Source organism: Haliaeetus leucocephalus, unplaced genomic scaffold, assembly GCF_000737465.1.
Source record: "Haliaeetus leucocephalus isolate CR32 unplaced genomic scaffold, Haliaeetus_leucocephalus-4.0 Scaffold101, whole genome shotgun sequence".
In the NCBI taxonomy this organism is placed as follows: domain Eukaryota; kingdom Metazoa; phylum Chordata; class Aves; order Accipitriformes; family Accipitridae; genus Haliaeetus; species Haliaeetus leucocephalus.
The window spans coordinates 762,415-786,859 of record NW_010972537.1 but is presented as its reverse complement, the minus strand read 5'-3'; the positions used below and the strand labels follow the sequence as shown (position 1 = coordinate 786,859).

The 24,445-nt window shown below is 44.4% G+C and overlaps 1 protein-coding gene across 3 annotated transcripts in view; it reads right to left on the bottom strand.

Annotated features, from left to right (window-relative positions):
• BTBD11 (BTB (POZ) domain containing 11) overlaps positions 1-24,445 on the bottom strand; it is a 176,403-nt gene that overhangs the window by 72,388 nt on the left and 79,570 nt on the right. For 2 of the 3 annotated variants that reach the window (XM_010585355.1, XM_010585356.1), the window contains exon 3: positions 2,751-2,900. In XM_010585355.1, the coding sequence (XP_010583657.1) occupies positions 2,751-2,900 (150 nt within the window). Of the gene's footprint in view, positions 1-2,750; positions 2,901-23,007; positions 23,024-24,445 lie in introns of all 3 variants that reach the window. The other variant, XM_010585357.1, reaches the window with a different exon arrangement.

The window sequence follows — 24,445 nt, the reverse complement described above, 5'->3', positions numbered from 1 at the left end:
CCTTTGTGCGGCCCCCCCCCCCCCCCCCAAGTCAGCAACATCACCTCTTCTTCCTATTTTCGGGAGAGTGCCCCAGGGACGGTGGCGTTCCCTCACCCCGCCACCGCCACTGGGCAGGGCAGGGCTGTCCCAGTAACGACCAGTGCCCGCTGCCTGCTAAGCTCCGGAGATGAGAGCGGAACCACCAGGCAAACTGGGTTTGGGGGAGACCGGACCAGCATCTGCAAGTCTGGTTGCACCTGCCCGGCCACGAAGAGCCGTCAATGCCGGCCTGGGTTGACCTCCTCCTCCGCAGCGTTCCCAGAGGGTGCTGCCATTCCTCAACCCAATCTCACCTTTCCCCATTTTCTCTCGCCTCTGTCACCCCCTCCGGGGAGATGCAGCTCTACCTAAACGCTCTTTTTTTAATACAGCATAAATGAAAAAACGAAGGGAGCAGACAAATGAGGGCCATCACGTGTAGGGCAAGGTGAAGGTACCACGAGATGCACGGCTTTTCACCTTGGGAATCTATTTTCCACCTCGGACAGCCTGTGAAGAAACTAAGAAGTTGTGAGCTGAAATACAGGTGCTGGGCAGTAAACGGGCCCCGTTTGCCAGCTGTCGTCTTCCGGGGGACACGTTTGATTTCCCGGTCTCAAAGCCTCCAGCAGCCGGCCGTGCCACTGCGCGCGAGGATGCTGGGCAGAACTGAGCGTAGGGGAAGCCTTTCCTCCACATGCGGGCGTTTGTTAATTCCAGTTATTCTGCGTACTTGTTATGCTTTAATTATTAATGTCGATAAACTCTAGGAAATCTCATTCAATTAGAATTGCCTTTTTTCTTCTTTTTTTTTCCCCGAGATAAAATTAAAAATGCTTTATTGCAAGATCACTCTTTACCCTTGTTTTTTGCGCTCTTTTGAAGAGAACAGAAATAAAGTCCTGGCTCCCGGGATATTGCAAGCCGGTGGGACATGGTGGACACATGCCCGGGGACCGTCCGCTCTGTTGGTCCAACAGGCCAAGCTTCTGTCCTTGCCACTCCTGGTTGCCTTCTCCTCCTCCTCCTCTTCACAAGTGCTATCCTCTTAATTCCCTCCTATCCAGAGCGTCTCCCTCATCACCTTTATTCATCCCCACAAGAGCAGGGGCTTTTATGTACCGAACCTTTCCCGCATACGCCACCTTCTCCTGCCAGAGCTTTGCCATATCCTCTTTCCTTTCCGCAACGCCACTTCTAAAGCTCTCCATCCCCCTCACACCACCGGGCCAACAATAAATCCTCCTTCGCCTACTCCCTCCCTGCCAACGTGCTCTGATCCCCAGGTGTTCCCCGCTGGCTTCTCCCCGCTGCTCAGCGCTTCTGCCCCCACGCTGCGGTTCCCCAGCCTCTCTCTGCGGCAGAGGCTTCGCCGTAACCTCCGGGTCACAGCCTCTGCTGATGCCAGAGACGGACACGCAAGCACCGAACAAAGAGCAAACCCCCTTGTACCCCTCACCCCTCCGTTTTCCTTCCATCTCACAATTTTCCCCCGAATTCACAGCTTTTGCCCACCGACGTGCCGCACCTCCCTCCACGTTTCACAGCTCAGTTTTGAACTCTGCACCGCCGCTGCTCCACGGCAAAGACTTCTGCCCAACTCAGCACCGAGCCTTGAGAGCTTTGCCAATTACCTCTCCTCCTACTGCTTCTTCCCCGACATGCATCTGCTTGCAGGGGCCGGGGAGGTACCCCCGATGGTTGTCCAGAGGGCTTTCTGGAGGGCTACCAGCGTGCTGGAGGTGCCAGCCTTTCCGACAGCTGCGTCTAACTCCCACTGCTGCGCTCTTTTCCTCCAGTTGGCCACCCTGAAGAGCGTTCTGCCTGTGTTTGCAGTCAACAGACACCGAGAAAGCAAACCCTATCGTTTGAATCTAAGGTAGGGCTACTTAGAGATGATAGATTTCTCGAAATCAAATTTAAAAAGGGGGGTGGTGGTAATTAAGGAGTCTGGCTTTTGGGTCGCGTACAGAGGTTCAAAAAAATCCAGAATGAAAAAAACCCAACCCTGACATATGCACAGATTACTTATTTATTAAAACACAACCATATGCACTTTAAGAAAGAGAGCTGTATCATGCATAATTTAGTTGGCGTACAGACACTACTGTTGTGTTTCATGCACATGAAATAAATAAGCATAAATTACTTAATTTGAATAAGACCAAACACCTGATTCCAGAGACGGAGCAACACTTCACGCTAAGGCATGTAAGTGCTCTTGGCTTGTTAACGTTTCACCAGAGCAGAGAAAAATTAGCAAGCTGAAAACAGAAATTCATATTGTGGCTTCTTATACAGTACATCCACAGGGCTCATGAACAGCACGTAAACTGAGCCCTGATGATATGATGGAGCTGCAGAGGAGACTCCCATTGCCACAGAAAACACCAGGAAAATGAACATGAGATATCTATACATGTTCTTTACAATGTTGGTAACACAGAATTCAGTAATAAGAACAACAGTAAGCTGGGCAGCCTGTGCCTTCATAGATTTGAGTCTTTTCAATTTCTCCCCAAAATTTTATAACAGACCTCAGGAAAAAAAAACCTACGTTTTTTGTCTGAATGTTTCAGCTTTCAAACTGGCCATGGAGCACAAGCATGGCTAGATCAGACCCAACGTCTCCTTCAACATTACATGTGCCCCCTCATCTCTCCTCTGCGAGCAGCTTTGCTTTACTCCAAGGAAAGAAACCCAAACATGATCAACAGCCTTGTACTTACTGAGTTCAGCAATGCTCCCTACGCGTGTAGCAAGTAAAGACTGCTCGATGGTCCTTAGCTCTGACTGGCTGAACATCTGCACTTCTCCAGGCTTGTTTGACCTTTGCTGGTCTTTGTGAAGGTTCAAGCTGTCCGGCAGGCAGAGAACACCTACAGTGGATAAAAAGAAAGGAGAAGACCAATGTAATTTCAGCTGCCACCACCACATCATTTTGGGGACATTCCAAGATGAAGCCTGTGTGTGCAGAGCTCAAAGACAATCAACATTGGTAACTCAATGTCACAGATGACTCATGCTCTCAGAAGTGGCCCTCATTAGCTCTTCTGAATATCCTCAAGTCACTTACAATGTCACCTAGAGATAATTCTTACAGAAAACCCTAGAGAATTGCCCAAGGAAGAGGTCAAGAGGGTTCCGAAGAAGCCTCCTTTCTACTCCAAACCCATACAAATTTATTAGAAAATGGTATCTCAGCAACAGAATTCTTAAAGATTGGCTTTAAAATTATATATGAGACAGACTATATATTTACAGGATTTTCCTATAAGGGGAATTCCACCGACAATTGCCAAAATAACGGACAGCGTCAAGATGCTCGCAGTGTCATTGAAGGGCTTATTGAATTTCTTTTGTAAATACGACTCCTGGCATTTGAACTGCTTGGGCTTCAAAAGCCCATTATGCAGAAGCCCTTGCAGCTGCGAATTTTTGTGGGGCAGGACATAAGTAAAGCTACTGACATAAAATAATTTACATACACATTCATTCAGGCACAAAAGTCACTTTCTGCCATGACATCTAAACCCTCAGGCGTAGATAGAGGGCACACATTTATTAATCAGAATCACTGTCATGCTAAAAAACAGAACTTATTTACAAGAGCAAATGCTGCATTGTCATCCTTGGGTAACAGATGCATGGAAGTCCAACCTGGAGAGCAAACTCTCCTCCCTTCCTGTGGTCTACAAACAGCCAGCTATGGCCATGTTCTCCACAGCATCACCTTCCCAGTCCCGCTGGGGCACACACAGGTGGAGACCCGCTGGAGACAGTGGAATTGTACCTCTTTATGATGACTAAATTTCATCTTATCTTTGATTGCGTGATATGCAACAATTACCTTTGAAAAGAAGCCAGAGTAGGAAATTTATTTTTTCCATTAGCTTTTACTATTCCTTTAAGTACAGGGGAGAGGTTCTGCCCTTAGGGGCCAAGCAGACGTTACAAAATACATTAAGGAAGAGGTACATATTTAGTGTTTTTCTTCAGGGGGAAGAACTTGCCTAGTTTCCCAGCTCTGTAAATATACGGCATCTAACTCTACTGATCAATAATTCTACCAATAGGTATAACATTGGAGGTCCCAGGCAGAACGGTCACCTTAATCCCCGTTTACTTCAGTTATGAAACAGCCCACAAACATCACTGCACTGGAGCATCACAAGACCAGGTAACGTGCCTGAGGGGATGCGTCTCAGCCACCTTGTTAGCTCCACCAAACTGCTTTCAATTCCCTCCTCACATCCATCTCCTCCCTGCAAAGAGGTTAGTCTAAAAGTTGTATTTGTAGCACGGACCTAAAACCACCCATCCTGGGAGGAGTGAGACGACGCAGGTTCAGTGAGCACATTCAAAACGAAAAGCAGGGATACATGGGAAAACCAGGACTAAAGGTCTTGTCCACCGTGGCTGGAAGACAGCAACCTAAACCAGGATCACCCTCCGCACGCAACAGCTACACCAGAGCAGACTCACTAATAGCCTGTTTGAACACTGGAGATAGAGGAGCCGGAGCAGCCTTAATCCCAGCCCTGGCTCCGGTCCCGGGGTTGTAACAACTACAGTAAAACCGTACGCACGTGTGGAAGGTTGTAAGAGAGGAACACAGCTCGCGAGGAAGCACCCTGGAGAGAAAGAGCAGGACAGCTGACAGCAACGGAGGAGGAAAGAATTAAAAGCAGAGAGGTAAGGGATAAAAAGCGCCACCAGCTTATCAAACAAGCTCTCCAGATTCTCCTGCCATCGCTCAGTGGCTGATTCGCATAAACACGGCGCACTGATCAACATTTATATTCTGGGGATGTACAGACCTCGAGAAGTACACCACCTGGATTTAAAATGCAGACTTGCCTGCATATTTTAATAAGTATTCTCTCTTGGAAATATTTCTCATTTATTTAGGTTATTCTTTACAATTTTAATGGGTAGAAATTAAGGCAAAATTGGAAGCCTTCCCGGCAGAAAACAGATGTATAACTGATCTAATACTCAAAGAGATTTCTAAAAACAATAGAGCACAAACAGCTTTATGGCATCTTTAAAAAATGAATATACAACAAGAAAATCTTTTTGAGTGAAAACACACCTTAAGTGTGCAAAAAACACTGGTTTAAGATACCTTTACAAATAAGATTCAAATGATTTAAAATCGTAATACGTACAGGAGCTATTTCTCCAAGTGATTAAAGAAGTGGGATATAGACAATTTATCCTCTACTTTGTCTATGTCTCCGTTCCCACAGCCAGGCCTTTTCCTTACAAACAGCCCTGATTAATTACTCTGTTCTTTAGAGACGGGAGCATATTCTTAGGTTCTTGGATGAAAAGTGCAAATGAAATGCAAAAATGCGCCATTGTTCAAAAACTTAGCAAATTATAGCACATGTCACGCCAAAGGGTTTTACTTGGGTTGGAGATTAGCAAAGACATGCAATAGCCAAACATCTGATACTTATATGCCAGCTTCAAAACTATAATTGACCACAGCGGGTGACCAGCGGGGTGATGGAAGATTTGTTTATAACTCTCATAATTTTGCTGGATCAGATCTAGTTTTCACCAGCATGGAGAAAGTGAATTCTATGGCTCAGGCATGCAACTCTGCCAATTTTCTAGCTTCAGCTGTTTTCCCCAAAAATGATTAAAGAAAGGTGAATAAAATGCTTTTTAGAAGAACAACCCACTCTCTTTTTATCAGTGTTTGATGTAAAGCTGAAATTCGGATGAACGGCTATGGCAGGGAATTGCTCCCCAGCACGAAGAGAGCACGCCAAATCGAAGAGGGCGGGGAAAAGGGTAAAAACTTCATGATTATAAATATCTTTTTTTATAAATAGAAACATTTAAATAGCCACCACCAGCTTTCACTGGTTTGGCTAGAGGTCAACTTCCTTACTTTAATTCTCTGCCGATCGGTATTACGCACTCGCTTTTTCAGCCGCGTCTGTGCCTGTACTGTGTTGAACTTGACAAACAGGTGAGGACCTCAAGTTTCCAATGGCCTGAAAACCAGTACTTTTTCCCTTGCTTTTCTGGCTGTCGCTGCCGATGCTATCTGTCATTCCACACCAAAGATTTCTGTGCAGTATCTTCAGAAATGAATGGCGGTATCTGTCTTTTCTCTCGACCGGCACTGTTCAGTGTCCTTCCTTTCTGCTCCGTTACTCAACCCTGTGCACTTCTTTGCTCATTATTTTATCCCTCTTCTTCCCTCTGATTCACTAGAGTGGAAATTAAGCAGTCAGTTTTTGCCTGATGAATACGGGGCCAGACTCACTCAATACGCCCCTGGCTGCTCTGTGCCATCCAGCAACGTACAGCAGCCATACGTTGCGTCCATGACTGCTGTGAACCACTGGAGCAAGGCAAGACAACCAAAGCCCTCAAGTCTATTTGGATTTTGTCACCTCTTTCGGTGCTTCCCCTCGTCTGTATCCTCCTTGGGGCAGGGATCTGTCTAGGACTTGTCTGCAAGGAGATATATCCAGAACAGGCCATATCAAAAATTGCTTTATTCACTTTGCCCTTGGTCTCAGGGTACCCTGCAGTCTGTAGGTAAAGGACTGAAGAGAAAGGCAGAGAATACATTTTAAAATCAGCAGGATGCCAAAAAAAAAAAAAAAATCATAGCGACAAGCTCCTAATGCTTCTCCTCCCAGATCTCTAGAGAAAAAACAACATCACAGGGAAATCTGATGTACGATTAATACCCTCCACATTTTTCCTGCCCTCTGGGCTCACATGAAACACAAGCCAGAGCTCAGTCCCCAAGGACTTAAAAATCCCAAACCAAAGAAGTATTGCACAAAATGACAAAGCGAAGATTGAAGATGCCCAAACTTATAAAAAGAAGTAGTTATTTTAAACCTTCATGCAAAGTCATCCAAACCCAGGGTACCTGGTAACTCTGTTCCAGTTTCCCCATGCACAATCCCACCTCTTGGGCTTGGTTGATGCACCACCCTCCATTGCAAGGCAGATTTTGGCACAAATATACATACATCGCTGCGTACTCAGCTGCCCGTGCTGTCCTTGCAGCATGACAGAAGCGTGCGTGCATCACGCAAACATCCCGCACCCGGCAGCAGCCCTGGCAGAGCTCGTCCCCGCTGCTCAGCGCCTCCCCAGCAAAACAGCCCGAAGGACCTGATGGCCAAGAGCAACTCCAAGACCAGATGCAGCACCGGGTGCGTGACCGCGTCAGCTTTCAGAGCAGCAGAAATAGAGGATTTGGAGCTCAAATCTCACCTAAATACAGAGGAATCATTAAAAAATCCAAGCCCCCTCCACTGTTCCTCTATTTAGACAGATATCTGCATTTATTTCTATACCAGCCGTTGCAAAACATTTGATTCCTGAAGCCCTGGCACCTTCGGTGCCTGTACTCCAGGACTGGCAGTCAGACTTCGCTTTCTCCCAGGCATAGGAGGCTGCTTGCTTTCCACGGACCATGTATTGCTCTTGACGCCACACAGCTATTGGTATTACGCAAAGGCAGATCAAAGGGCAAAACAGCAAAAAGAAAGACACGTCCTATCTTTGAAGCTTTTATTTGTATTTCAAAGAGTTTGAAGACATTTAATCAAGCTATTGCTTAAACATTCAGCAAATTCACCAAGACCAAATGGTATCTCAACTATTACTGAATTCAGTTTTTTATATGTATCTGTATACAAAGTGACAGGCCAAGGCAAGCAAGGAGAAGTCTGCACTGCCTACTTTCATGGGTCTGCAATACCTCATGTTATCTGTGTTTCGAATTCTTTGCCTCCTCTCTCTCCTTTAGTATTCAAATCACATGCTCTAAACCAAAACAAATTTCCAATGACATTAAATTAATAAAAATGCCCACTGGACAATGGGATTCAAATGATCCGTGCTGAGGCATCTAGCAGAAACCCAACACAAATGTGTTTGTTTTGACTAAAAATATAAGTGCTGTAAAGACTATAAAATAACATTTCACCATTCGTTCCTTTGGAAAGAGTGCCAGATTTCTTTATATATATATTAATTTAGTGTCTGGATAGAAGCATGAAGGTTTTGCTGCTCTCTTACTATTTTTCTTTCATTAACTGCTCCTACTTTCAAGAGAAAATAATTCAAAGTATCTTTGACTTCCCTCTTTATCTATCTGTTACATCTTAAGCAAATGTACATATCTGGAAAACAGCTTATACTCCCACTACAAGGAATACCTGGATCCTACTAAGAGTTTATAGAAATTAAGTGTGCAGGACAGATATCAGGCAAATTGCTGTACAAAATGAGCCTGAAAATGGTAGTTAACCCCGAACAGTCCCCAAAACATGGTGTTGCATGTTACACTGCTCAAGTAAATGCCAACCTTACCTAGGAGGACTACATTTAGGTGGAGGAAATCCACTCAATCGTCATCATTTTCCTATTTTTTACACAGGAACATGGGACTAGAAGGTCTTTGAGTCCAGTCTCCTGCTCTCATAAAGAATCATGTGAAGTTCAAGAGCTCACAAAACATCTAATCAAAAAAGATACCTTTTCTTACACAGATTCATGCACCAAAATATTCCCCAGCACCAGAGAACATTCTTGACATCTACAACATAAAGGCCTATGGGAAAGAAATAAAGGGGACAAAAGTATTACCAGCTGCCATTGCAATAGCAGAACACTTCACTAGGTGCAAACCCACATGGTTGGTATTGCGACGTGCAGAAAAACTCTCCTGACCCCACATTTTGCAATCGCGGGAACCATGAGTTTGTGAGGATGATGCACCATCCAGGTACAGAGCAGATTTTGAAGCACGGCGTGGGAACACCAGCACCATGAGCTCAGCATCCCGACACCGATGCATAGGAGCTGGTGAATACAAAGTGACCCAAACCACCACGTAGAAGCTCAAACTTGAAAGAAACCCTACGGTCTCTGTTGTTTGAAGCAACCTGCGCCACGATTCCTTAGCTCAGCCTGTCAACCTGACCAGCAAGGCAGATGGAAAACATCTTGACTTCTCCTCACAGAAATGAGACTACGGGGAGAACCTTAAAGCTAATCGTATCAGCCAGTGCTTTCAGTTAACGGAAGAGCTGGAAAGCGTTCAAGGCAAGGAGTGCAAAGTGTCTTCTTTCCACACATTCCAGCCCGGTTAAATAACAGGGAGTGGCTTTGCATGGAGAAAATGCAAAGCGCTTGGGAAAGCTAGGTGGTGATATAAAGTTTCCAGAATCGGAGCCTTAGAGTAGGCAGAGCAGCCCAAATGCACAAGGGTGGAACAGGCCCAGGAATCAGATGCGAGAGACTAAAGGGACGCTACTTTGTGTGTCTTTAACACCTACTACCCAAAGACATTAATAAGCATTACCAGCTTTACACTTAGCCTCAAGACACTGGCGTTAAGCAAATAAGGTAACATTCAGGTCCAATTTATAGATGAAGTGAAAGCAAAGCATTAGAGAGCTTAGTAACTAATTCAAGGTGAAATAAGAAATGTCAGAGAAAACCAGGGAAAGAGCATAAGGCCTCTAGTTATGCAGTTTAACCACAAGAGATCACCCTTTCTCTCCTGGAAAAATCAGTAGAAGAGCAAATGAATAATGCTTAAAAATGAAAGAGCCAAGAGCCTAACCAAATCTGCCAAAAAATGATCAACGGCAGCAACCACTGATAAATGACAAACAGAAGTTGCACAAACTCTGCAGATTTTGCGTTCTCACCAGCAGGAACTTCACTTCCAGAACAACTGTGAAGAATGAACCTGAGGTAAGCAAGGGCAACTTTTTTTTTTTTTTTTTTCATCTGGCCAAGTTTGGAGGTTTTGTCTGAGCAGTTTTGTCTCTGGCTCCTTGCAATTGGAAATTTTAGTAACTGCATATCTGCAGAGCAGTTTTTTCCAAAGACGTGTGATCGTTTTCAGGGCAGTATCCCAGCTGAGTTGGCTTTGATTTCATCAAAAGCCGGAATGGATGATCATCATCCAAAGCAGAGCACCTCTGTGAGATATTAGAGCAGATGTTATAGGAAGACGAGATAATAGAATTATATTACAACACGCGACTGTGACATCTTTTCTTGTAAGGAGTTTCTTAGCACAACACATTCTGCTTAATTGGGATGTCCTCCTTACTAGGATCCTTCTAAAGGCAATCGTTTTCACCTAATGATAATGAGTGGCAATCACTGCTGCTTAAAATGGTATAGAAGTAACAACAATTCAGCTAAATTAGGATATATTCTGCTAGCACCAAGCAGTTAAGTGGTGCACAACCAAGTGGAACGCAGGATGGATTTGATTGTTTAGGCTCTATATTACAAAAAAAAGAAGAATCAGAAGATTAGATCCCACTAAACATAGAAACTAAGCTCCCAAATCACCAGCTACAGCTTTACATTTATTTTTATCAGGATATAGAGAAAACAAAATCTTGGTCCTGCCAAAATCAATTGCAAAACTTCAAAAGCGTCAAAACCACCACCAGAAAAAAAAAAACCAACCCCCCAAAACAGTGAACATGAAGCAAGCCAGTCCACAACGAAGAGAAGAAACGGAGATCCATCTCCTCATGTTTATCCCAAGGTCTCTCCCAGTTCCCTGAAGTGGTCTTTGTGGTACTGCTATAGGGCAAGCAGCAGCAGATGCTGCTTACCAGTGCGCATCCATGGGCTGGACAGACGACACGTGTGCTGATGGCATGGCAAGCTGCAGCTGATGCAATAGCTGTATCATCCCTCTCCCCTTCTCCAGTGAGGGGACTGATGTGCACCGCACGCCTTCACCTACCTACGAATTTCACCACTGCTCTCCCTGTTGGCCATGAAGGGGCATTTTATCGACTTCACAACAGGAAAATTGCACAACAGCACACTGTGCTCAGCCGCGCTATTCCACTGTCACGGTGACCATAAAAGTTCCAGTGCGAGTTGTGATTTTTTTGGCAGAGAAATGTTAGAGCTGACACAGTGCATTTATTTCACGCCGAGTACCCATCAGCTCGAGATTACCCTGATCTAAGCTATGCTGCCCTGGAACTAGCGCTGTGGAAGAGAAAGGTTTTCTATCACACTCTCTTGACAGGAGGCATCCAGATCCAGAAAATAGAATTAAAAAATGCCAGTATCATCTTCCTTCTCTGCTACATGCAAATAAATATAATACATGCAGCTCTCAGTGTCTCGATACAAGCAAGAATTTGAGAGGTCATGGGGAATTCGATAGAAGAAAAGAGCAAGATGAATGCGTTGGCAGTGCTGGCTGGTGAGGAAGCTCAAAGAAATGTGGATTTGATGGTACCCAGTCTAACCGCGAGATGCCTCTTGCAGCTACTGGCAAGTACTCAAGATGGCAGACACATACTCCAGGGGGGAAAGGATGTGCGCTGGTACAAACATGGACTCTGGACATGCACAGGAGTACTAACTCATGCGAAAATAGGTTTGGCTAAAACCAGACACAATCTCCTATTAGGCTGAGAGTTCACAGAAGGTCTAAGCCTTTGAGTCACTGAAAATGACGAAGAACGCATTAATGGGTTTTATTTCACGGAAAAAAGACCTGTCAGCCGATAGCAGCAGAACAAGAGGATTCGGTGATTCATAGCTTAATATGCTTTCCCAGAGCCTGTAATTTCCTTCATTCATTACCGTCAGCCCCCCAAAATGCCCAGCCGTGACAGAAGACTTACCTTCAGCACCCGTCACGCGGGCACGGCCCGAAAGCCCAACGGTGCCAATACGGCATCTCTCCTAACCCAGTCCGGTCTCCTCCAGCATTTGATAAACAGAACACCCGCAGCTAATTAAGCACTATCATACAGTATATGAGTAGAGAGTTTCTTGTAACAATCCTGTTTTGGACTTCTTGAGAAGAGAGACTTAGTTTTTCAACTGCAAACGAATAACCCCATGCAAGCACATAATCCCCCATTTTTGCAAGACCTGCTATCCAAACAGGCTCCTGTACCAGGTACTGCAGCTTTAGTAAAGTGGTACAAAATGCTTGATCCAACAGAGCATTTTTTCCGCTGCTTTCTCTGTGCGCCACCATTCCTTTGGCATAGGCACTATGCATCGGATGCCTTCGAGGGTCAGACATATCATTTCAAAAACACCAACGTGCTTACGTTTCTGAGCAGTTGCACTGAATACTACACAATACACTTGGCAAGAATATTTTGAATACCTTAAAAAACACCTCCTCCATTTGTTCCAATATTTGCAAAGATTAGTATGCTTTTTACAGGAGAAGGAATTGGTTTGCCAAAATTCCTCCTTTCGCTTTGGAACACCATCAGCTTGTACAAAACCCCATGAATAATACATAGCAGAGCAGACACTGCTGAGACTGAGCACGGGGCATTCCCATCACAGTTACCAACTGCACCCTTTGAATTTCACAGGCAGACACGGCGGCAGCAGCTGGAAACGGGATCAAGGGGAGCTGGACGAGGCGCCTGTGGTCTATGGAGCAATTGCCTCCTTGCGCTTGGGAGCCAGTTCTGTATGCAAAAGCTTGTGCAAACCATACGTACAGGAATAAGGATGGTTTGGAATTCAAACTGGTGAAACACCTGACCTTACAAGGGTGGGGTGACTGGTTGATGGGAGAATGACACCCCTTTCTGCAGAGCTGGGTGCTTGCTTTTTGCTTTGTAAGTCACCTTCCATGAATGCCAAAGCCTTGGGCTCTGCCCCAGGCAATGCTACCGTAATATCAAAAAGCAGCTAAAACCATCACCGTCCTTCAACTTTGAACAACTAAATCATCAGCCCCAAAGGTTTCTGGGAAGGCACTAGGGTATGTGATTGAATAAAATAAATAAAAAATAAATAAAATTACTAAAGTCCGCAGTCGGTAGGGCATTAAGCCCAAAAACACATGACATGTAGGGGCTACGACGAAGCCCTTGAGCCTATGGACACATGAACAAAACTGCACTGCTGCCGTATGTTGACGTGCTTCGGCAGGGAAATGCAGGCAGCTCTGGCAGAACCCTTACTGACTTTCTAAGGGTCGGGATTTTACCCCCGAGCGATGAGTTTTGGGTAGACTGGAGCGTGCGGGGCGCGCAGTAAAGGTTAAGTAATTAGAATTTCCTTTCAACTGCTTGCACAGATGAATATCAAATTAGCCACTCCACCCTCACCATGAAAGCCCACGCTTAATGAAAGTAAAGAATGGTAAGATGTTTTAGAAACACGAGCTGCCATTTACTGGCTTTAGGGCAGTATCCCATCACCCCGAGCATTTACTACGCTCCCTCCCACCCTGGCACACCTAAGGATGGCACTGAGCAAACAGATTATCACAGCGGGATAAAAAACGTCTACCCTTGAAGGTATATGGTACAGACCTATAGCCATCTCCTGAACTGTCGACAATCCCAGAGCAGGACGTGTCCTGCATCCCCCCCTAACCAGGTCTGCTGCATCATTTTGGGTATCCCTAGCAGGCGAGATGTTCTCACCTGCAAACACCTGAGCTCAGGTACCGATGGCTGTGACCTGCGTGGGACCAAAAAAAAAAAGCCAAGTACCCGGCCCCCACCCTCAGTAAGGGAGGAGTAACCTCTGCCTTCAGCACGTGCTTCAATGGGGTTTTGCCACGTATTTAAAGCCAAATATTCACCTAAAAATTTCACTGACTGGAAACCCTGGATGCCGGCCAGTTGACAGTCATTTCTAAAAGTAACATTTATGTTCTTCAAAAATACCACTTGGCTTACTAAATAGAAATGGCTTGTTAATAGCACATATTTCACCATCCAGACCTTTGATATAGACACCTACAACAATAAATCAGCTCTGATCAGTAAAGGTTAAGCTATATACATTTACATATGGTAAAATAATTTACAAGAAGAGACATTAGACTATGTCGCTAGCATACTTTTATGACCACTTGCCCTACGGATTGGCTGGCTGAACCCATTTCAAGTAATTCAGTTTTTACAGAGCTGATGGACACCCTCTTCCCCACCCAGCTATATATAATGCAAACTAACTGTGTTCAGGTGTGTGAGCTCATTACATGGCTACCAGTTTAACTGAAAAAGACTTTTAAGAATTACTTTACAGAGGTTGAATACTTTTTTTGCATCCCTGCAGAGTATCCATTTGTACATTCTGAATTTTATGATATCAAGATGCACAGTTTTATTCCTAAAACATCTGATTCATTTTTTGAAAATGATGCCCTCTATTATTTTTTCCAGACAGAAATGGCTGCACATTTATTCTCAGAGTGGTTAAAGGTCAAACCCAGTTTTCATTTACGCGTAATCTTCAGATGTGAACCTCTGCATTATTAATCTCCGCCACTGTTTTACCTAGACATTCACACACAGATCGACAAACACCAAAAACCCTACAGTAAAGGAATATGATCATTTCTATGTCAGGCCCTTCTCCAGTGCGCTGAACAGACAGTAGTTAATGAATAAACAGACGCTCGCTATTTTATCTTTCTGATTCAGTCTTTGGCATGACTTTGACACGACCGCATCTTATCCATCCTCTGCTTCGAGTAAAGCACGATGCTGGTCCCCACGGGCTCACCTTTTCCCACGGGTGCCCTCACAGGGACAGAAACGCATCCCTGGCAGTGCCTCGGCCGCCCCACGGAGCTGCTTCACCTCCAAGCACAGCTTCACCAGCCCTTCCCCAATACTCAAGCAGCAAAATTACGGTGGGGAACAAACCGCGGGGCAGTTTTTCCCCCACAGCCTTGGTCTTGGAAATGACCCAACTCAGCTGAAATTAAAAAAAAAAAAAAAAAAAGTATTTTTAAATCATTTTGGGGGAAGCGATTGCCCTAGAAAAAGCTAAAAGCTACTGGAGCATATCAGAAGCAACCGAAATCGGGGACGTATAATGACCATCAGCAGGTAGCTGTAACAGTAGGCCATGCTAACTGCTTCACCAGCTACATCTCATCTGCTGATTTTATTTAGCCCTTTCTCTTTTAAGCAGACTGAAAGAAACCAAATGGTATTTGGAAACTTCCAGACACGGCTTCAGTGGGTCCGGATGACGTAACTGAGAAGCTGACTGAGCAGCAATATATGCTATGAAGGACACAGAAATCTAATATAAATCTTGGAAACTGATTCAAGTCAAAAGCCCTGATAGAAAAGAACCCCCAAATAATAAACCAATACAAAGCAAACTCTTCATCGTACTCCATTTTCCCAACAGTCAAAAAACCTCCATTTCCATCACTCGGGTACAGTCCCCGAACAGCCGCCTGTTCGTGACGTCATCTCATCTCACCTGCATACAGCCCTCCGCTTCATTCTTCACCAGCTGTGCCCGGGACAGCTACCTGTTCTCAGCATCTTCTCCAGGGCTACAACAGAGAGACGCCCAGTCCTTTTCCTGTGAACATCATCTTACACCTGCAACAAACCAGCCCCACGGTTCAGCCTGGAAGTCCTCGCTGGAGGTGGTCACAGCTCCTAAACCAAGTAAAGTTGTACTCATTCCGATCACATTCTCTTTGGATAAGCACAACAAAACGCTCCCTGTTTTAGATTTCTTAATATTAAAGATGATATGAACCATAGGGAATTATAAGAGAATTATGAAGTTCATAATTTTTGGAAAAATCATGGATTCAAGAAGAACTACTATTTCGTAGCATAAAAACACACCATGAAATGTTAATTGCAATGCACAACACTGCAAGACTTACAGGAATTACAAGCGAGTTTTCATCATCTCAGCTGTACATCATGAGGAGAACAAACAAAAATAGACTAAATTTCTAGTTTGAAAATAAAATAGATTTGTAATTAGTTATTTTAATTCTATTCTAGTGAAAAGGCAGAACTCTGCAATTTAAATCATTTGTAGATTCATGGCCTCCAGCCATGAGCGGACAACACACTACCATTGACCCTAGCCACAGGGACTGCTACAGCAGGCCAAGAGTGATCTATGAGCTTCATTAAGAAATTTAAATAGAGTTCATATATATATGTATATACACGCACAATGTGAAATTAAAGTAGGCATAAATGGAGTTCATATATATGTATATAGACACGCACAATGTGAAATTAAAGTAGGCATTTGCATCCACCAGACTTCCCAGAGAGTCCCCTCTCCTGGAGAACTGTCACTTGGAGCGCGTTTGCCCAGAAATATGTAATCAAGAAAATAATTCTTAAGTTGCTGCTAAGAGTTTGAATATGCGTTGGACTTGGCTGTGCAGAGAGATGCCTGCAGGGCCATCTCCACATATACCCCTCTTGGTGGATGTCTGGTGGAGCCGACAGACAACACGCAAAAAAATGAGTTATGATGCCTGTCCCGTTTATCCATGCATTCGTTTTACCTCCAGAGTTAACGGGTTATCGAACCTGACTCTTCTCCTGAAAGCACCTGTTTTCCTGCAAGGGCTAAGCCACGGCACAGTGCTGAGGGTGCTGCCGTGCAGGCATCTGACGGCTCCTGAACATAGTGCACAGAGCACCAGCTCATCAGCAAGAAAATACCGTATTAAGTAAATCAATGCAATTTCTCTCATTGCTGTGGTCTTTTAAATGAAGTTTTAGTGCACTCAGAGACAAAAATATACTGTCTAACTATAGACTATTCATAGGCAGAGCTAAACTCTTCGTTTAAATGGGAATCAATATCATTTTCTCTTGCACTGATATATCTATGTCACACAGACACAACACTTCAAAGACACATCACACGTGGGTCGTCTTTTCTGACATGAGATTTGCGTAATGAAGACAGACAGCTCTTCTGGCCCAAATTCCTCATGTTAGTCATGTCTCTAGGTGACGAACAATGGATTTGGTGGATGCTCAAAATGGTTTGTTGAGTAAGAAAGTTGCTTCTTACCCTGGAGGAGGTGAAAGGAACCTCCCTTCTCCCCATCTCCTGCAGTGGAAGGGTATGGGTACAGTAATGGCGATATTCCAAAATATGCAGGTCACCATGAACACAGCTGCAGTGGGCAAAGCCTTCAGTATGAGAACTGAAAGACCATATTTAATGAAGAGGAATTTTGACAAAAGAGGTGAGCTTCTTTTTTTTGCATGTGGAAATTGTTATTCTTGGTATTTCCAAAGCACAACAAAGTACTGAAAATTTTCCATTTAATTTATCTGTCAAGCTCCTTCCTCAGAAAGTTTCATCTTTGTTCAGCACTCAGGTGGTATTCTTTGTCCACTAAACATAGCTGGGGAATCTGACACATTTTTATTTAGTTTCCAAAATCAATTGTGTGTGTATGCGTCACCGGTACTGATTTGTCATATGATCATGAGCTCTTTCCCCACCTCTGCTTAAACAGCCACTACTTGAAACTGAATTCACAATGAACTTTAGTGTCAACTGACAGAAAAAAAAAGTCTCCAACTCAAATGGTTTAAAGGGATGAGTATAACAATCATGGCAAAAGCAGTGACAATGTGACAATCTGAAAGCCTTTGAGACAAGTTCTCAAAATACATAGGGAATTGAGGTTTTACCCTACATTCAACCCCATAAATGTTAAAAATTCTACCAGTTCACATTTAAGGATCCCCAAGCGACCTTGACTTCGCCCTGACCATGAAACAAAGGGGAAAACTGGAAATTTTGAGACAAGGTTTTCTTCTTCAGATAGAGCTGGAAAGAGGAACTAGAAACTGTCCTTCAGTTTTAGTGACGGACTGATCATAAGGCTGCCACTTGCAAAGTCCACCCACTGAAGTTTTTAAGCAAAAAAAAAAAATGTTTCAGAAGGGATCTGATTCAGAAAGGGCAAGTACAGCAGCATGGCTTTCCCCAGCACACTCTGAGATAGGGAAACGAGATGCAGACACAGACTGCCCTGAACTGGTTTCTCAGGATCCATAGCCTTGATCTTCACATACTTTTGGAAAACCCAGTCTGAGTTGTTCGTACACAAAAAATACATTCTGGGGTCTGCACATCATGGTGGGAGGCGAAGAAAAATATGACTGCTGGAGACAGTGCTTGCAACTCTAAGGAGAAAAAAAGTAAAATATTTTTGGGATGGCTTCAGAATCATGGGAAATATGCAGGATGAAGCAATGGCTTTCATGTGCAAGTGGAAGTATGATTAAAATGTCCTTAGGCACATAACTCAAGAGTCAGCACAGACTAATATGACGTAGACAAGAGAGATAAGGAGCTCGTGAACTGCGGCTTATCGACAGGACATACAAGATTAATGCAAACAGCTATAGAGAAGGAAAACAATAAAAACATAAATGATGGAAAATAATCCTCACACTAAGCCACTCTGCATGCTTTTGGGGAATGAACTGACAGCTGAGCGTGCAATAACATTCATGTGCTCTACCATCCTCTTACTTTTTACGAGTTAATAGTAACTGACTGGTGTACGTGGCAGCAACATATGAGGACAGCTCTGTTGAAGCAAACATCAGTTTACACTTAATTTTACCTGCACAGCAAACCTTAATTTAGGTGCTTCAAAAGCAGACTGACCAAGAAATGACTCTGAAGCAAAGCAAAGAGAGGCATTCAAGATACATAATACTAACGCAAAGTTACGCATCTTGGGGGCAGTGAGAACATGCAGGTCTTCATCTGAAGAAGACAACACCCAGAACAACAACCAAGACCAGTCTTGCCCAAAGACAGAAAAATGTATTATTAGACATGAACCCAGACTAGGTGGAAACAAACACATTTTTGTCACCTCTCAGCTGGATAAGGGCAGTTCATGTACTGATCGTGAAGCCTTCAGGCCCCGGCAAGCCCCAACTCGTGCAGCACATCGTCTCAGCCGCGCAGGCTCCTGCAAGCACCTAAGCCACCACGCTTCCCCCAGAACTAACAGCCCCAGGGTGTCCCACCACCTTGCAGGCCAGGTGCAAGGTACTTGGTTAATAACAACTACTTATTTGGCGAATATCCTGTTTGGATATCAAATCCAGAGGCCCGCGGGACAGGCTGGAAAAGCTGCTGCTAAGCTGAGTGGACTGGGGATGTTTGGATGTGGAAGGTGACTCCCGTAGGCATGCAAAATGCCTGCCGTGCCGGGGCTCGGCCGGTGGCAAACACCAACGAGCTGGCCGCCCGTGGAAATCCCATTCCAGCGACAGCTCCTCGCCAGTATGTCTGTGCACATGCCAACACCCGCTCTTTATTCAATTCCCTCTGTTGGTTTGGTTTTTTTGGCCGCCGATGAAATCTCCGCGTTTCGTAGCCTATAACCGGGAACCTGCGAGGATGGTGGGGGAACAGCACGGGGGTTGATGGCACAGCCGCACCGCTGCCGGCCCGAAAACGGGGAAACCAGCACCGCCACCGAGCCGGGCTGGCTCCTCATCGCTTCAGGAGGGCTCTGCACCAACCGCAGCTTGTGAGAACGGAGCGACCTCCTTCATCCCACCGAGGGACGTACGTGACATCTGTAGGTGCTGTGGTTCGCAGGCTGTGGTTGCAGGCAGGCAGGCACGGAAACCGGTTTGGCTTTTTTGCTCGCGGAGCTGTGCGTGCCGGTGAGCATCCTCTGGCTTTCAAGAGCTATCAGTGCAAACCAGCCCTGCGCCGGCGGGGGTTTGTGAAGCGCAATGCTGGGTTTGCTTTATCACCACCGACTAAATGCTACTGCAGATGACTCCCATAAAATGAGATACATTGCTGTAATAAAGGAAACAACATTTACCAAGATACTTTGAACTTTATTTTCAATATATATCTTCAAAGCAATTAACTAATATTAGGGCACTAATTTTCCTCAGACCTCTGCGACTCAGGCGGGTATGGTTAGGCCTCTTGTAGTTTATACCATTAAGGTGTAATGCTTCAAATCTGTTGCCTTGAATGGGAGCAGAGATACCAGTACCCGCGATGAAACTAGAGCTCAGAGGTCTTAATCTGCCAGCCCAACCCCTCTTCCTTATAAAGAGTTGGCAGCAGGGTAAAACGGGGTGCAAGACGCAACCTGGGGGAAGCCAGCAAGGCAAGGCTCGCTGCCACAACCGCCGAGAGTGCGCAGCATCAACGATGCGCCCAGTACACATTCTAACACGTAGACCCAATAAAGGTTCATTAAAGAAGCAACATTCCAGCTTGATGCCACGCAAAGTGGCTTCACCTCAGTGTACTACACTGACACTGGGGGCACTGCTCCTTATTTACACCACTGATGGTCCCAAATCAGCCCTAACTACGAGCCCAAAACGCTCATCATGATGAAGAATGAGAGATATCCAGAGGAGCATCCTGCACAGGAGCAGCAGCGTGGGAAGAGAACCTTTGCTCCGACGGGGAACGTACGCCTTGCCCAGGTCTGAGGATCTTCTACAGCAAGCGCAAGCCCCTCCATAACACACTTCCAAAATGAGCTGGGAGCCAGGACTCCCACCCCCAGTTGCAGTTTGCCACGGATGCCTCCTTGGTTTCCAACAAGCCCACAGACGTAGGCATGCCCCAATTCATCCCTCCGTTAAACTGGTGATGCCATGGAGGCTTGTTTCAGTAACATTTGGAAAGCACCTTGAGAAGCACTACGCTACATAAACAGCTCCCCCGGTAGGTTTATCGATAAACCAATTCTCAAAAGAAACAGTGAAAATGGAAAATAGGAGCTTCATGGTGGCTTATTTAAACACAGGCAGACAACTTGGCCTTGGTAGCAGAAGGGCGCACGCTCTTCTCCTTGGGTGCATTTCAAAGACAGCTCCGCTACGCAGAGGTGAAAATGAAGTGCTCTTAAAAAAAAATACTCCCCTCACCCAACGCTGTGGACTTTAATAAATCCAGATGTCAAATATTTCAATTCTTAAAACCATGCCTTGTGAAAAAAAAAAAGGTCAAAAGAAAAATGCAAGGAGGAAAGCACACTTTATATTCATTAAAGAGCTCAGAGAACTTCACAATCTACCTGGGGGAGTCGCAGGAAAGGGGAAAAAAAATACAAAGTACAGACGTTTCAAATCATACAGAGCAAATATTCAAGGGCAGTGAAATGTTATGAAGTAGCTTAGTAGAACTGTTTAACAGTCTCAAAGATACTTTTAAACATTTCATTATCGGGAAATCCAAATGTCAAAAAATCCTGAAATTGGCTTAAAAATAAATACATTTTTATGAGTAAAACTGGAGTTCTTTCATTTGCTGCTTTATTTCCACAGCTTTCAGCACACACTCTGCTCTAGTCATGTTGTCAAACTTATCTCTTCAAACAAGAAAAACAGAAATTACATTTTCCTGCATGTCAGAGGAAAAGTTCTCAAGAAAACCCAGCAACCTGAGAGCTGGGGCTTTAGGAAAACCATCAAACAAGCAGAGACCTTTACTGACCACATCAGCCACGGTTCTTAACTAGATCCTCACCAGTATCTCAGCCATTCAGTCTGAAATTTTTAGTAGCACCTTTCATAGATTTACAGGCAATAAATCTATCAAAGCCTTCTGCTTTTCTTTCATCTTTTGTAGAAAAAAAAAATTATAAAGAAGAATGCCAAAGAAAAGCTCATGCCGTTTGCAAGGAAAAGGGAAGACAATGAAAATAATTCAGCGCTAGGAAAAGAATGTGTAGAGTTGATAAAAATATGAAATAGTACAAATGTGATTCATGCAACAGTCCCAGGACAAGAGATCTTTTTCTGTAAGCTATCCTTCTGACCTTATTATTATTATTTCTTAAATCGCTCCAACACTTTGAGCTTTGCCGGCATTAACACAGAGAAAACCCTGCAGGTTTGGGAACAGAGGTACAGCCAGTGGGGCTGTGGGCCAAGGGCTGGAGCACGGTCCCACCACCCCTCACTGCTGGAGCTGGCTGGTGGGACTGGCGAGCCCAAGCACTTTGCAGAATGAAGTAACCCCTATCAAGGTCACGCTTTGAATGCAAACATGCCACAAGGAACCTAATAGAAATTAATGACTGTGTAAAACATGGTAATTTTAAATTTAATATGAAGCATTGCAATTTGAAAATTTGGGCTTGGATGTCACAGCATTTCCTTGGTTCCAGCTTTTTCTAAAGATGTAAATGCACTACCCTCTTGTTCTTAAGAAAAAGTTTAATGAAAATGCCAAGGGACAGTGATAAATGACTTGAACCTGACCATTGATTTAGCAGAATATTCTTAACCAGATGAAGTCCATAGGAAACAGGTTTCAGACAAGGCAAAACTCATACTGATTTTATCATCAGCACAATAAAGATCAAAGATGGCAGGACTTTTTTATTTGCCAACTCATCTGCTTTTTGTTTTTTTAAATCCTACCATAAAAATAATGTACCAGATCAAGCTCTCCAACGCTACAGTGAAAAATGAGGAGTAACGCCAATAGAGTCACTGAGACTACCACTGAGCAGAACGCTCAGGAAAATGAAGTCCCCTCTCTCTTTCTTTTTTGGGCATAACTAGATCTCATCAGCAGCTTGCTAATCGCTCACTTCCAAAATCCCAACGGGAAGCAGCGGATGCCAAGGGAGCCGTCCAGAAGACGCGCAGCCCATCCAAACAAGACCTCTTGCTCTACGGCAGAACACACTTATCTCGGCAAAGCCTTTGTTTAACCACCCCAGCTGAAAACACAGGCGGATGACAAGCATTTACAAGTAACTTAACCTAAAATTCGTCGTGGGGTTTGTTAGTCTTTACTGGAAACAACATTTGGCAGCCATACCCAGCCTCCGCAGCCTCAGTGACGGGCAGTCCTGATAACACAAAACGGAGGCTGGCAACATTTTCCATGGCAAGCTTCAATGCAATTTGCCGGAAATTTTTTCAGAGGCGCTTTCCTCTGTCGTTTTATGTAAACTTTACATCAAGTTCAGCAAACTTTTGTTTAGTGAACTCAAGGAACTCATTTCAGTAAAAAACATGAAAGAAAAATATCCATGAAAATCTGAAAGAGGAAGCGAGTGAATAATTTGACCTGAAAGCTCATGTGTTGACCAGATTTTTACTGTAAGACTAATCACTGAAGAAAGCACCAAATGGCAAAATTCACTCATCATAAACTTCAGAGATTTCAAGAAAGCACTTGACAGACTCCATCACTATTCACTCTGGAACATCTTGAAGTGTTAGGCTTGCCAACAAAAATAATTACATCATCAAGCCTTTATACCAAGCTGCAGCTTGAATACTTAAAGCAAATGCAGATTTAAGTACAGGGTTCAACATAAAGGCTGGTGTCAGATCAGCAAAAATTCGCTCACTTCTATAGCTGGACACTGCAATCGACTTCACTGGGAAAACAGACATAAATGTAACAATATACGGTTTAACAACAGTCCCCTTCAAAATCCAGCCGTTCCTGATGTCCCCAAGTCTCCCAAGGGTATCCTACGCAACATGCAAGACTGATAAAGGCCAACAGTTGGATCCAACACTGGAAGAAGATAGGATTAGCAGCCTGCTACAGTGGAAGAAATGTAATTAAAACACAGCTTCCATCTTAGAAGAAGTGACGCAGTTTATATAATTGTCCGTAATTCACAGTCTACTGGGATAATTTCACCAACTGAAAAGAGGGTATTTGTGCTTAGCATCTTAAATAAGATTCACCCATTAAAAAAATTATCTATGGCTCAAACTCTTGACAACTACAAGTCTTCAACGCAAAATGTTATTTCTGCCTTGATATACAGACAAGAAAGCTGAAAATCCATGAAGGGTACAGACAGACAAACGCTGTCAGAAGCAAATGTATCAGAAAATCCTGGGTATAACATAAAATGAATTGGTAAGAGATGCAAGGATTTACTCCGAGGCTGTTATGAGGGTTGTATTTAGGGTTACCCAGAAAAGGGGGTTGGAAACATTTGGCAAGCATGACAGGGATGCAACTTGAACAGAAGAAGGTACGGGGGAAAAACCCTGGAAAAAGTGGAAATTACACTGGAAGTTTTGCAAGCAGAGGTGGCTTTTTGGACTAGTTCCTCCTCGCCTTCAGCTACACAGGCAGATAAAAAGCTGCATCATTAGATCCTGGCCGCAGCAATACAGACACCAAAAAGCAGTCATTTTGCTCATGTGACAGCACCTAGACTCTGGGCTTTTTGCCGGTCGGGCTTTGCCAGCCAGAGGCGGTAATTCCTTGTTGACAGCCATGCCGGCAGGACTCGGCAGCACCGACACGGGCTCAGCCCGCGCTACGCCTCGTCCCCAGCAATCACGGGCTGCCGCTGCGCTCGCACGTGCAAGAATACAGCCCCATCTTGCACCCCTGGAAACGGTATTCACAGCAAAATTGCCCACAAGCAAGCACACGGGGGAACAGCCATAAATCTGTCTCCTCATATAACTGGGTTTTGCTCAAGTAAAGGTTTTATAGAGCTGTGCTACAGAACTGGGGGATACTTAAAAGCCATTGCTTAATAGACGAGGAGCTTACCAACTGGAAATGAGATGTGACGTGAAGGGATTCCTTCTTTCTGTTCTTACAATTTTAATATTTCTATAAATGTTTTATGTAC